The sequence below is a fragment of the Mustela lutreola genome, chromosome 7 (assembly GCF_030435805.1).
Source record: "Mustela lutreola isolate mMusLut2 chromosome 7, mMusLut2.pri, whole genome shotgun sequence".
NCBI lineage: Eukaryota > Metazoa > Chordata > Mammalia > Carnivora > Mustelidae > Mustela > Mustela lutreola.
This window is the reverse complement of record NC_081296.1, coordinates 68,786,218-68,801,368: the sequence shown is the minus strand read 5'-3', so window position 1 is coordinate 68,801,368 and position 15,151 is coordinate 68,786,218. Positions and strand designations below refer to the sequence as shown.

Below are 15,151 nucleotides of genomic sequence, written 5' to 3'. Positions count from 1 at the left end.
CTCTGTCTGCCTCTCTGCCTACTTGTAATCTCTGTCTGTCAAATAAATAAATAAACTCTTAAAAAAAAAAAAAAGAAAAAAAGAAATGCAGCACCGAGGGTTATTATCACGGACTAGCAACATAGCTATCTTCTACCATGGACCAAAATTCTAGACTCCCAGAAGGAAAGGTGCTCAGCACAAGCCACACTGTACAAATACTTCAGTCACAGTGAGTGCTCTTATCAGTGACAGTGGAAGGAACTCTAGTGAAATCTAAATTCCCAGAAGCCAGGCAAGGACCAACTTTGTAAGCAAGCCTTTCAAAGGACAGCAGTTAGGCCTGTTATGTTTGCTCTTTTCTATACATTCAGTAACTATCCCACAGGAAAAATTGACATACTTTCACTTGCAAGAAGACTCTTCAAAATTCAGAAACAAGCATTTAAAAAGAAGACATAAATAGAGTTGCTGTCTGAGAAATGGCTAATGCACTCATGTTAATAAACTCATAGTTATATTTGATTTTCAAAAGTTTTACTGTAAGGTACAATGAAAATATATAAAAAACAAAGGAAAACTCAATTTGGTCTTAATGAACTTGGACTCTTACTGCTTCAATATAAAGAGGGCTCTTTCAGTACTGCTAGCAGCAGAGCTTATACATGCCCATATTACAACTGGTTAGAAATAGACTTCACATAATACATACAATTAGGCAAAAATAAAGTTGACAAGTCACTTGGCATTAACAGTTTGGACATGAACTTTAGAAGTAAAAGGTAAAGAAGGCATTACAACATCATGTTTATGCAGATAATTTTCTTCTGCTAGTATTTTGGGGATAGAAGAGGAAACTTCCTTTTGTTGTTCTCGCCACTTGAGTATATTCTCTGCCAGTTCTTCTGTCTCAGTCACCAACATATCCATTTTTGCTAAAGCCATACTCTGTAGTGTTTGAAAGAAGGGGAAAAGAGGAGAAATTACATTTGTCATCAATATATCATTATTATATCATAAATGGTTATGATACCAAAAGTTCACACCTGACCTTTTCTACCCCCTTAATACAAAGGCTTCTTAAAATTGTGTCCTCCTGGGGCGCCTGGTGGCTCAGTGGGTTAAAGCCTCTGCCTTTGGCTCGGGTCATGATCCCAGGGTCCTGGGATTAAGCCCCACATCAGGCTCTCTGCTCAGTGGGGAGCCTGCTTTTCCCCTTCCCTTCTCTCTGCCTCCCTCTCTGCCTACTTGTGATCTCTGTTTGTTAAATAAATAAATAAAATCTTAAAAAAAAAATTGTATCCTCCCTACTTATTACAGAACATGCTTTTTCTTTATAAATTCACCTAAAAAATTGTGTCCTCCCCACTTATTACAGAACATGCTTTTTCTTTATAAATTCACCTCTTCTTTGTCTTCAATTATCACCTCAAAGCAAATGACCCATAATCTGTATTGTAAAACCTACCCCCTTCCTAAAATTCAGTCCCATATTTGTCTACTGAGTATCTCTGAGTGTACATTCAGTATCACAAACTTGATTTTATTGCAATTCAACAATGACTGAAGATTTACTTTCTGTGGAAGGCGCGTGAGAAAACAAGGTCATTAGCTTTTTTGATTTCTTGATCCTACTCACCCTCAAGTCACTAAGGCTAGTTACTTCGTTACTTTGGATGTGTCTCTTGTCCAAAGAGTAGACACATTCTAGAAATTTGATGTCCCAAATCTCAAAGTCTATATAATCTTTTGTTTTCCTATGCTTTAAATCTTTTATCTGAATGCTTGTATTTATTCTCCAAGTTTCTCTGCCTTTGGTTCATTTGCCTAGTCCTCTAACCTACAGTTTATCAAACTTTAATGGGTGTAGGAATCACCTGAGGAACTTAATAAATTATAGATTCAGAATCTGAATGTCTAAGGTGAATGAAGTCTGCAATTCTGCATTTCTAACAAGCTTCCAGGTGCTGCTGAGCTCTCTGCCCATACTCTGAGTGACTCAGTGTCTTCTACCCAATATTGTCTCCATTAAAGTGTAATTCTGATCAAGTCATCACTCGTCTGTGCCCTTCTCTAAAAACAAACCAAACCAAACAACCATTTAAACTGTTGAATGTTCCCCAGTATTCAAAAGTCTCAACTTCTTAGTCTGGTTTTCAAGGCATTCCATAAATTAACCATGATTTAATCTCCCTTTCAATACCTTTAAGGATCAGCCAAAGTGGAGTACCACTTTTCCCCCAAACTGCCAATGCTAATTTTCATGTCTTTCCTCACATTGCTGCTTTGGACCAAACTATTCTTTTTGATACAAATTTCATTGATTTTTCAAGCTTCAGCTCACTACTAACTACTAACTACTATGTAAAACTTTACTGAAGGGGCAGCTGGATAGCATATGTCTTCAGCTCAGGTTATGATCCCAGGGTTCTGGGATCAAGCCCCAAACTGGGCTCCCTGCTCAGTGGGGAGTCTGCTTCTCCCTCTCCCTCTTGCTTGTGTTCTCTCTCTCTCTAATAAATAAATAAAATCTTTTAAAAAAATAAAATAAAATAAAAACTTTACTGAAGCATTCTTACCCCCATTCTACTCCCTATCTCCCTAAAGTAGAAACAATCCCTCCATTTTCTTTGCTTAATATACAGTATGACCTTCTTTGTAATTCTCTACTATATCCACTGCACAAAAATAATATTATAAAACGGATAGTATCTTAGAGCTCACTAAACCTTGAGAATTTGAGGGCAGGGACTTGTCATATCTGTTTCTCTCTCCTGATAACTATGGCATAACCCCTTGAACAATAAAGATAACACATATTTATTAAATATTAGAATAAAACAATGTAAAATGACTTCTAAAAAAGCTCTAAAAAGACACTTTAATTTTAAAAAATAAGTCATTTAGAATATTAGCTATCAAAAAGTTAAACAAAGGGGTGCCTGAGTGGCTCAGTTGGTTAAGTGTCCAACTCTTGATTTTGGCTCAGGTCAGGATTACAGGTTTGTGAGATCAAATCCTGCCATCAGGCTCTGCACTGGGTGTGGAGCCTGCTTAAGATTCTTTCTCTGCCCCTCCCCACCTTCTCCCTCTCAAAAAAAAAAAAAAAAAAAAAAGGTTAAAGCAACCACACATTTGAGATTCTAGTATAAAAGAACTAAAGACAGCCAAATGTAATGTGAAGTAGCTGAGATACTTAAATGCTACTGTTAATACTCACCATTTTCTTTAGATTTTCATCTAAATGAGGGATATTTTTAATTGTTTCAAGATGGTTTTCTAATCTTTCAATGAAAGTTACTGCCAATTCCAGCAAATGTACCATACAGCTAAAAGAGAGAGAAAAAAGTCAACTATTTTTTTTTAGTTTGTGTTCCTTTTTTTTCTTTTCAATCAGGACTTTTAATATAAGAGAACTACAATCAACCCAGTGAGCCAGTAATAACCTTTCTGCATTCATGGAAATACCAATGATAAAAATATCATTTTCTTTCACTTTAAGCAGAAATTAACTCGTCATCCATACAGAAAAACAGAGACAATGCTAATTTGGTACCCACCTAATATGAGACAAAACTTAATGTTAGTAATTTTCTCATATAATTTTCCTAGATTAAATCTCATTCCATTTCAATCTACTCATTCTCCATGAAGGGTGAAGATAATAAAGATAAATGTACTTGACTAAAACTGTCTACACCTAAAACCACTTTGAATCTTCACATTTGCAAAATGCTTTAAAATCATTACTCAGTTCTTCTGATATATATAATGTATAATATATACATTAATGGTATTTTACTATACTGAATAGATAACTGAATATATCCACAAGAATGGGCTTTTTACATCTATTCTTTTACTACAAGATAACAAATCTGACATTTAAGAGAGAGGTACTGATTTGCTAAGGGTCAGCTAGTGAGGCACTGATGGAGAAAGTTAGCAATCAGATTCCCAAATGTTTGCTTCTTTACTGTTGTTTTTATTATACTTGTATGAGGAAAAGAGGAACAGAAAGCATCCCCACTCTATGGACTGGGAAACTGAGGCTAAAACAAATCATTTGCCCAAGGTTTTGAGGCGTACAAACAGCAGAAATGAGAGCAGAACTCATGTTTTTTTTCTTTTAGCTGACATGGTTTTCATCTCTCTCTGCCTACACTCCCTAAGAGAATTTTTACATATAGGTACGATTAACACAACAATAAACTTACTTCATAGAAAATGGTCTACACATGATAAAAATAATTTTTATCCATCTTACTAGATGTTATTGATCTAATTTCTTTCATTGAATTCATTATATCATTCCCAAAATACAGTGGGCAAAAAGAATGCCTTTCTCTTCACCACAGCTTAACTCTTTAAAAGCAGAAGATTTTTTTTCTGATTGTATATATCAGCATTAAAAATAATGATAACAGATATAATCACTATATATTGTTTAATAAATTATGCTATGAAATAACTACTAAACAACAACAACAAAAAACTAAACCCTCAAGAAATATGTGTAACCACTAATTTCAACTCTTTAGTTTAACCTGTGATAAACAGCTTCAATAGGCAAGTTTTCCTGGCACGTGGGTTTCAACAGTCTTTGCCTGAGGGACCTCTTCTCTTTTAGCACCGCTTCCAAATGATTATTCATGCTTTGCAGAGTATGACACTTCTGAGCTATACAAACCAGAAACCATAATTACAGTTAGGAATGTGACAAGTTTTAAAATCACTAATAATTTTTTTTGCTTTGGTTTGATACTACCAATGTCAAAAATTAATCCATTTCCCCCTAAGTATCTCCCCTTTGCTATCTTTAATATCAAAACCAGTTTACTTTCAATGATTTTTTTTAAAGGATTTTTTTTTTTAAAGAATTTATTTATTTGACAGAGAGAAATCACAAGTAGACGGAGAGGCAGGCAGAAAGAGAGAGAGGGAAGCAGGCTCCCTGCTGAGCAGAGAGCCCGATGCGGGACTCGATCCCAGGACCCTGAGATCATGACCTGAGCAGAAGGCAGTGGCTTAACCCACTGAGCCACCCAGGCGCCCTCTTTTTTTGTTTTTTTTTTTTAAGATTTTATTTATTTATTTGACAGAGATCACAAGTAGGCAGACAGACAGACAGAGAGAGAGAGAGAGAGAGAGAGAGATGAGGAAGCAGGCTCCCTGCCAGAGCAGACAGCTCGATATAGGACTGGATCCCAGGACCCTGAGATCACGACCTGAGCTGAAGGCAGAGGCTTAACCCACTGAGCCACCCAGGGGCCCCGCAATGATTTTCTCTTATTTTGCTTGCTGACAACCAAATCCAGTGCTAAATTCTTTGTCTTCATTATTCAACTCTGTATCTATTCAGGTTTTTATAGCCAGAGCCATATTCTTCACATAAAATCTTTTCTCATCTCTGCCTCTAACATTCTACATGAAATTAAAAAAATGAACATGTCTTCAAGCTATTTCTGATTATTGCAATATTTTGATCACAATTCAATTAATGCTTCCAACTGATTCTTTTTTTTTGAATCATTCTTTTTATTTTGAAAAATTTCAAACTTAGAGGAGTTTTATTGAACTCCCACATACATTTCACCTAGACCCACCGTTAACATTTACCTACATCTTTCTTTCTTCACAGACTCAATACATGTATTTTTGCTGACCCATTTGAGAGTAAGTTGTCAATACCAAGAACTTTCTTTTTTTTTTTTTTTTTAAAGATTTTTATTTATTTATTTGATAGAGAGAGATCACAAACAGGCAGAGAGGCAGGCAGAGAGAGAGGGGGAAGCAGGCTCCCCGCTGAGCAGAGAGCCCGACGTGGGGCTCGATCCCAGGACCCCGAGATCACGACCCGAGCCGAAGGCAGAGGCCTAAACCACTGAGCCACCCAGGCGCCCCTACCAAGAACTTTCACCTCTAAAACTTCAGCATGTATTTCCCCAAAAAGGAACATAATCTTACGTAAATTCAAGTATCAAATTCAGAAAATTTAACATTGGAACAATACTACCAGTATTTAATACAGTCCATATTGACATTTCACCAAGTAACTCAATGTCCCTTATAGCAAAATGAATTCGTAATCAAGTATTCAATCCATGACCACATTGTACTTTGGCTGTGGAGTCCCTCTAGTTTCCTGTAATCTGGAAAGTTCTTCAGCCTTTCTTTGTCTTTCAAGCTTTCCTGAATTTGAAGAGCTCTGACCTGGGTCACTTTTTTTTTTTTTTTTTTAAAGATTTATTTATTTATTTGACAGACAGAGATCACAAGTAGGCAGAGAGGCAGACAGAGAGAGAGGAGGAAGCAGGCTCCCTGCTGAGCAGAGAGCCCGATGTGGGGCTCGATGTGGGGCTCGATCCCAGGACCCTGGGATCCTGACCTGAGCCGAAAGCAGAGGCTTTAACCCACTGAGCCACCCAGGCGCCCCCTGACCTGAGTCACTTTTAATGCTATTTGCACTACAACCAACAGAATTTCTATTTGAGCACAGAATATAAGATTTTATTAGCTTTGGGCTAATACCTAAAAAAATTATGGTATATTGTAATTTTATTGCCTGGTGCATATCCAAGGTAATTCAAGAAAAAGCTGAAATTCCAATGACTACCCATTTCATCAAATTACTTACCCAAAAAGGAAGGATGAACAACATCTGCTGTATCTTTTTCTAGTCTTAAAAGTTCAATTTCCAAGTTTTTCTACATTGAGAAGAAAAATAATATTGAGTTCATGTAGAATGTTGCCTGAAGGCTTAAACTTTAGTAAAAAAGGCATAGTCTTTAACCCATGAATATGGGGGGGGGGGTGCGCAGGGAGAGGAGGATTTGTTATGAGCCCAGGGAATTTACTGAAGATTTTCATTTTGGTGTTGAAGCTGTACTGCTGCTACTGCTACTACTACTAACTATTACTATGACTGTTACTACAAAGAAGTAAACACTTACCCAGTTATGTGCTAGACAATGTTCCAAGTGTAAGAGAACTACTGCTGGAATCAATTAATTTTTTTTTCCTGTACTAGAAACAGAAAGTACAAAGTCCAGGGGCACCTGAGTGGCTCAGAGGGTTAAAGCCTCTGCCTTCGGCTCGGGTCATAATCCCAGGGTTCTGGGATTGAGCCCCACATCGGGCTCTCTCCTTGGTGGGGAGCCTGCTTCCTCCTCTCTCTCTCTGCCTCTCTGCCTACTTGTGATCTCTCTCTGTCGAATAAATAAATAAAATCTTAAAAAAAAAAAAAAAAAAAGAAAGTACAAAGTCCAATATAATATACCTGGTAGATTTCAGCTTGAATATCTGTGATCTGCTGTAGTCTGGAGAAGTTTGCAAAGTAGGAAGCTGATTTCTTGGATATATTTAACATCTCCTATTTGTAAATGAACAGAAAGTAGCAGTGTGTCACAAAGTTTCTGTGTGCATTTGAATAGCACCCCCATAGGCTTAAAACATGAGGATTTATTTATTTATTTACCTACTTACTTACTTATTTTTAAGATCTTATTTATTTGACACACAGAGACAGCGAGAAAGGAAATATAAGCAGGGAGAGTGGAGAAGGAGAAGGCAGCTTCCTGCAGAGCAGGGTGTCCAGCACGGGGCTCGATCCCACAACCCTGGGTTCAAGACCTGAGCCAAAGGCAGACATTTAAGGACTGAGCCACCCACGTGCCCCAAACATGAGGATTTATTACGTCCAACACAGCCTTTGAAAAATGAAGTACAGGGGCGCCTGGGTGGCTCAGTGGTTTAAGCCGCTGCCTTCGGCTCAGGTCAAGATCTCAGGGTCCTGGGATCGGGTCCCGCATCGGGCTCTCTGCTCGGCGGGGAGCCTGCTTCCCTCTCTCTCTCTGCCTGCCTCTCCATCTACTTGTGATTTCTCTCTGTCAAATAAATAAATAAAATCTTTAAAAAAAAAAAAAAGAAAAGAAAAATGAAGTACAGAGAGTAACAGTAGCAATGTATATTCCTCTTTTTAAAATACTCACTATCTGCGCAGCCAAGTAGCTAAGTGGGTTAAGCGTCAGGCAGGCTCTAGGTTTTGCCTCAGGTAGTGATCTTGGGGTTCTAAGACTGAGCCCCACATTATGTTCTGTGCTCAGTGTACAGTCTGCCTGGGATTCTTTCCCTCTTCCTCTCCCTCCTCTCTGCACCTCAGTCTGTGCCTGCTCTCTCATACCAAATAAATAAATATACTTTTTTTTTTTAAAAAGATTTTATTTATTTAGGGGCGCCTGGGTGGCTCAGTGGGTTAAAGCCTCTGCCTTCGGCTTAGGTCATGATCTCAGGATTCTGGGATCGAGCCTCGCATCGGGCTCTCTGCTCAGCAGCCAGCCTGCTTCCCTCTCTCTCTCTGCCTGCCTCTCTGCCTACTTGTGATCTGTCTCTCTGTCAAATAAATAAATAAAATCTTTAAAGAAAAAATTTTAAAATTTATTTATTTATTTATTTGAGAGAGAGCAGGGAGCCCAACAGGGGGCTTGATCCCAGGACACTGAGATCATGACCCCAGCTGAAGGCAGATGCTTAACTGAATGAGCCACCCAGGTGCTCCTAAATAAATCTTAAAAAAAAAAAAAAAAAAAAGAGTAAAAGAAAGAAAGAATTATGTTCTTTAAAACAAAAGGCACTTGGGGCGCCTGGGTGGCTCAGTGGGTTAAGCCGCTGCCTTCGGCTCAGGTCATGATCTCAGGGTCCTGGGATCGAGTCCCACATCGGGCTCTCTGCTCAGCAGGGAGCCTGCTTCCTCCTCTCTCTCTGCCTGCCTCTCTGCCTGCTTGTGATCTCTGTCTGTCAAATAAATAAATAAAATCTTTAAAACAAAAAAACAAACAAAAAAACAAACAAACAAAAAAAACCACAAAAGGCACTAAATAAGGACGCCTGGGTGGCTCAGTTGGTTAAGCAGCTGCCTTCAGCCCAAGTCATGATCCCAGCGTCCTGGGATCCAGTCCCACATCGGGCTCCTTGCTTGGCAGGGAGCCTGCTTCTCCCTATGCCTCTACCTGTCACTCTGTCTGCCTGTGCTCGCTCTCGCTCCTCTCTAACAAATAAATTAAAAAAATCTTTAAAAAAAAAAGGCACTAAATATTCACTATCACAAATCTTTTGGCCAAATATTTAAAAAATAAGAAAACAAACAAGACTCAATCACTTTGTCCTATTTCCTCAAGTACTATGCACAATACAACTGCATTAGTAACAGCTGATAAGGTTAAGAAGGATGAGCTTGAGGTTGATGGAGAATTGCCTCTACACAAATCAACAAAACCTAGCCTCTGACCTTCCTGGGGCTAAAGTCAAATATTTTCTCACCATGGAATCATTTATCTGATTCATTAAATGACCTCTATTGGCTATAATTCATTCATACTGTCTCTTTTCACATACTCATTCTCTTAAAGGAATGTTTTGTCCAGGTGGAATTATTCTTCTAAAAAGCTTACTCCCTCCTTTTTATGCTTTAATTCTATGCAAAATACTGCTTGCATATATTGCCTCCTTAAATTGCAGGTTACTTCAGAATAAGAATATTGTTCATCCCCTGGCTTCATCCATGAATTTCTGTATCCTCTTCTTCTTTTCAAGAATATTAGCACATTTAGAGATCTTTAGAGATCTTATGGGAAAAAGGGTGAGAGAGGATAGTCTATGAACTAAATGCAGCCCACTGCCGATTTCTGTACAGCCCATAAGCTAAGAATGTTTTTTTAATTTTTTAAAGCTGGGAGAAAAAAATAAAAACATGAAATTGAAATTTCAGGATCCAGAATAAACTCAACTGCACCCATTCATTTACTTATTACCTCTGGCTTCTTTCACACTACAATAGACAAGATACAACCATATTGACCTAAAAGCCTCAGATACTTACCCTCTGGTCCTTAATAGCAAAAATTTGCTGACCAATGACAACAGATTTTATAGGCATTCATTGAGTTAGGCTGTAGAAGACTAAAGGATGGATTGGAAGGAAAAGCTTTCTAGTACTAACATATATGTGGAAAGAAGGGGAAGAAGAATCTGAATATGTAGTTTCCTACATAAGTGTAGAAGATCTTGATGGCTATGACAAGCAATTATAATGCAGGAAATTTGAGTAATTCAAGGCTTCATGGTAAAGAAGTAACATGATGATATATAATATATATCTTAGAAATTTAAATGGGGATGGTATGGAAAATAAAAGTAATTAGGCTGGGGGGCAATAAGGAATAGGGAGTGACTAATGAATATGGGGGTTTTCACTGGGGTTGATTAAAAAAAATGTTATGAAAATAGTTGCACAACACTGTGACTGTACTTCATGCCACTGAATTGTACACTTTAAGAATGGTTAACATGGTAAGTTTTATGAGTATTTCACCACCAAAAAACCCACGACTGGGGCACCTGGGTGGCTCAGTCAGTTAAGCATCTACCTTGGGATCCAGCCCTACATTGGACTGAACCTCCCATCAGGGTCCCTGCTCAACAGGGAGTCTGCTTCTTCCTCTGCTCCTCACCCTGCTCATGTTCTCTCTCTCTCTCTCCCACTCTTGTCTCTCTCTCAAATAAATAATAAAATCTATTTTAAAAAGGGCAAATCCTGGCTGATATGGGGTGCCAGGGATAAAGTCAAGTCAATAGATATTCCATTAAATGACGAAGATAACACAAGTTATTTTACTGATGGCAAAATTGAGGTTTGGGAGAGCAAAGCACGAGTTTAACTTCATTCTATAAATATGTATCATGGCTGAAATGAGGATGAATCTAATCTACTGAATTCCCATCATATCAGCATAACTCTTTTACTCTTCTTTCTGCTCTTAGGCAGAAGATCAATGAAAAGTAAAACATCTCCCATTCCTCGGGACGCCTGGGTGGCTCAGTTGGTTAAGCAGCTGCCTTCGGCTCAGGTCATGATCCCGGCGTCCTGGGATCGAGTCCCACATCGGGGTCCTTGCTCAGCAGGGAGCCTGCTTCTCCCTCTGCCTCTGCCTGCCATTCTGTCTGCCTGTGCTTGCTCTCTCCCCCTCTCTCTCTCTGATAAATAAATAAAATCTTTAAAAAAAAAAAAAAAAAAAAAAAAAAAAAAAAAAAAAAAAAACATCTCCCATTCCTCATCGTAACTTACTTGTAGTCTGGTATCTCTTCATCCCTCCCTGCGTATATGCTAATCTTAACTGAACACATGCAAACGAGTAAACTGTTAGGTTCAACAGCATGGTAATGGAGCTTAGCCAAGAACATGTAAGAGAAACCAATGGAAAAGTGAGAACATTCAAGGGAAAGACAAAAGGAGAGGAAAGAAAGAGTAGCCAAATTTCTCTAATTCTAACATTTGAGGATTGTGACTTAACCTTGTATCTTAAAAAAAGGAAAAAAAAAGGCAAGGATTGGGGACTACAGAAAAGTTTTTACTGTTGTACTGTTTTACTGTTGTACTGCCAATATATATTATACACTTTATATGCCAGTAGGGTAAAGGGACACCCAATATGAAAGGATCCTGATAAAGGGAGTCTGTTTAAGGTATTTCTGTTCATTCTGTTGCTAGGCACAAGAAGATGAAATCTAAGACTTTTATGTATAATATAAAAATCCTGATAATACTGTATACAAAGTACATATATGTATAAACTTGTGTTTGGGGGCATCCTTTCTTCTTTTTTGTCCTTTCTACTTCATACTGAATTCTACCTAAGGGACATTAAAAGGGAGGCAGTATAGCAGAGAAATTAAAAGCAGAGGCTTTAAAGTGGGGGAGGGCAGAGGTGGGCAGGACACACTGAGAAAATAATATATATATAAATGTATATATTTATACAGAATTTATATAGAAAATTTATATATATAAATGTATAAACATACATATAAATAATGTCTACATATATCTCTATATAGTGTATGTGTATGTATTCAATCGACCTACCATAACTCACTAAAGCTTGCCAGAAAAATAGCTAGGATGTAAGGCCACTAAAGTAGTCCTAGGGCATAAACGAAAACAAATACCCCATTTATCCCACAGAGAGTTAGCTATACTTTCTTCCACTAAATCATTCCCCAATGGATAGATCAAAACAAAACACAAACAAGTTATGTTTTCTGGAAGAGTTGCATCGTTATCACAATTTCAAGCATCACTTGATTTTTTTAATGTACATGGGATGATGTGCACTTAAGGGATAGGCTAAAGAGATCATATAACATCGTTTTGAAAGAACCAATGCTAAATCCTCCTAATAAAAATAGGTCTTGGGGCGCCTGGGTGGCTCAGTGGGTTAAGCCGCTGCCTTCAGCTCAGAGTCCCGAATCGGGCTCTCTGCTCAGCAGGGAGCCTGCTTCCTCCTCTCTCTCTCTGCCTGCCTCTCTGCCTACTTGTAATCTCTCTGTCAAATAAATAAATAAAATCTTAAAAAAAAAAATAGGTCTTCATATGTAAAGTTTGCTTAAAGTAAAATCATACTACAAATCTGTAAGGTTTCCTCATTGGGACTAGTTGTGTAGTAAGATTGTAAAATGGTCTTAAACAGATTTTTACCTGTAGGCAAAACAGGTAACTGTCCAGTTAGTGCTACTTAAAGGACACTAGACAATGCTCTTCACAACAACTTCTACCCCAACAAATACCTGACTTATCAATGTCAAAATTCTCTTAGGTGTTTATTTCTTCTACCAATACACTCTAGAGGGTAAGTCCCAAATGTCTTACAGTATGTTTGCCAAATTACTTTGTTACAGAACTAAACAATGTGAGACTACCAGGCGATTTGGTAGGAAGAAAACAGGAGGTAAGAGAAGGTGAGAACTGGTGGAGTTCTGTAGTTATGTTCTGCCTACTTTCCAATGCATTTATTTGTACCCCCTCCCACCCCCAATTCTTAAGATCTGGTTACTAGAACCTCCGTTAATCTACAGGAATTCTTCATCAGAAGTTTAAACTTTTTCAAGATAGTGTCATAGTATCACCTATCACAGTTCATCCCAGAGATGATACAATGTGTCAGAAAAGGGAGAGCACTGTGATCTGTTTCACTGGTTGAGTGACCTTGGGTAAATTTCTTGCTCTTCTTACGCCTTAGTTTCTTCATTAACGAAACAAAACGAAACAAAAAAACCTTTATGGGGGGGAGAGAACGCCCATGCGCAAGCGAGGACGGACAGAAGGAGAAAATCATGAAGTAGACTTCCTGCTGAGCGCGGAGCCCCACATGGGACTCCATCCCCAGGCCCTCGGCCGAAATCAAGAGTCAAGAGTCTGAGGCTTAACCAATGGAGTCACCGAGGCACCCCTTTACATTCTTCATCTTAAAAATTAGTGTACAGTAGGGGCGCCTGGGTGGCTCAGTGGGTTAATCCTCTGCCTTCGGCTCGGGTCATGATCTCAGGGTCCTGGGATCGAGCCCCACATCCGGCTCTCTGCTCGGCAGGGGGTCTGCTTCCTCCTCTCTGCCTCCTCTCTGCCTACTTGTGATCTCTGTCTGTCAAATAAATAAATAAAATCTTAAAAAAAAATTAGTGTACAGTAGGGGCGTTTGAGTGGCTCCGTCCGTTAAGCTTCCCACTCCTGATTTCGGATCAGGTCTTAATGTCAAGGTCGTGGTATGCAGCCCCAACCTCCTGCTCAGCTGAGCAAGGAATTGGCTTGAGATTCTTTTTTTTTTTTTTTTTAAAGATTTTATTTATTTATTTGACAGAGAGAGATCACAAGTAGGCAGAGAGGCAGGCAGAGAGAGAGAGAGGAGGAAGCAGGTTCCCTGCTGAGCAGAGAGCCCGATGCGGGACTCGATCTCAGGACCCTGGGATCATGACCTGAGCCGAAGGCAGCGGCTTAACCCACTGAGCCACCCAGGTGCCCTTGGCTTGAGATTCTTTCCCTCTGCCCCTCCCCACCCTCTTTCTCTCTTTTATCAATCTATCTATCTTTTAAAAAACAAGAGTAAGGTACAATTCTCTAATGACTCTTCTAAATATCTTCCATCATGTTCATACAGCTAATTTCTGCGGATGATTTTACCTTTCTACTTTTCTATTTCCTTTTTAGTGAAAACCCTCAACTTGCTCGTTATCTCAAAATTTCTTTCCCTCAATCTCACTTTCCCCATTCCCTTGTCACTTCTGCCACTAGGATTCCATTATTCCTGCGTATCTTTAATTTCTTCCTCTATTGGCTCCTTTCACTTTGGCATATTAACATGTTCTTCTTGCGGAACCTAAAACTACAACTAAAAAGCTGGGACTAATGTGCCTCTTCTCTGATAATTACTCCCCTCCTGCATTCACCTTCCAAGGTCTTCCTGGTACTTCTCAACATTTTTAAAATGTTTCTTTCTTTCTTTCTTTCTTTCTTTTTTTTTTTTTTTTTTTTGCCTTTAAAGTTGTGTGCTTTTCCTGAAGCTCTCCTGTACCCAGCATCTCCCGCCCCAAATATGTTTCAATACCTCAAACAAGCGTTTGGAAGCGTTTAACACTTAATCGTATTTCCTAACCCCGGCACCCATTACTATACAGAGGCGCTATCACTGGGTGAGAAAAAGCAGGAGAAGACTGATCTTTATTATCCCTCAAGAACTGACCGAGGAGGTCATGATCTCAGAGTCCTGGGATCGAGCCCCACGTCTGGCTCTCTGCTCAGCGGGGAGCCTGCTTCCCCCTCTCTCTGCCTGCTTCCTCCTCTCTCTGCCTGCTTCTCTGCCTACTTGTGATCTCTCTCTCTCTGTGGAATAAATAAAAATCTCAAAAAAAAAAAAAAAAGACATGCTTTTAAAAAAAAAAAGAGAGAGAAAGAACTGACCGAGGATAACTCGCCCGCGGACACTTGAAACATCCTCTGCTCGGAGCCCCGCTTTCGCACAACCACTACAGAACCGTCACTACTGTTGCCTGGAAGGGCCTCCATTGGCCTCTACTCCACCACAGCCCCCACCCAGCACCCTCACACATAGGCCCGCCGCCCAGCACCACAACCTCACAGCCATCTTCTGTCTCCACCGCCGGCACCCCCTTAATGACGCCATCGCCGTCCACGCACCTGAGTGACCACCCCTGAAGCAACTAAATGGCCCAGCAGTAGCCCGGCAGCACTCGGAGCGGACGCGGCATCCCAAGGGTTCGCAGCAGCCATGGCTGGGACCCACCTCCCCGGCTCCCGCGATGAGTGAGTGGAACGCAGAGCGACCGC

At 39.5% G+C, this 15,151-nt stretch overlaps 1 protein-coding gene across 6 annotated transcripts; it reads right to left on the bottom strand.

Moving 5' to 3' along the window:
• Window positions 1–477: 477 nt before the first annotated feature.
• On the bottom strand, window positions 478–15,130 carry HAUS2 (HAUS augmin like complex subunit 2). Of its 6 annotated transcripts, none has more exons than XM_059181283.1 (6): window positions 15,002–15,130; window positions 7,259–7,351; window positions 6,617–6,686; window positions 4,527–4,659; window positions 3,200–3,308; window positions 478–927 (listed from the first exon to the last, which is right to left on the bottom strand). In XM_059181283.1, exons 1-6 carry the CDS (start codon window positions 15,092–15,094, stop codon window positions 718–720), a joined length of 708 nt encoding a protein of 235 aa, XP_059037266.1. In that variant the 5' UTR covers window positions 15,095–15,130; the 3' UTR covers window positions 478–717. The 6 variants fall into 6 exon arrangements, with proteins under 6 accessions (XP_059037266.1, XP_059037265.1, XP_059037267.1 ...); XM_059181282.1 differs by lacking the exon at window positions 15,002–15,130 and adding an exon at window positions 14,765–14,912; XM_059181284.1 differs by lacking the exon at window positions 7,259–7,351 and having other exon boundaries at window positions 15,002–15,115.
• Between the last annotated feature and the right edge of the window lie 21 nt (window positions 15,131–15,151).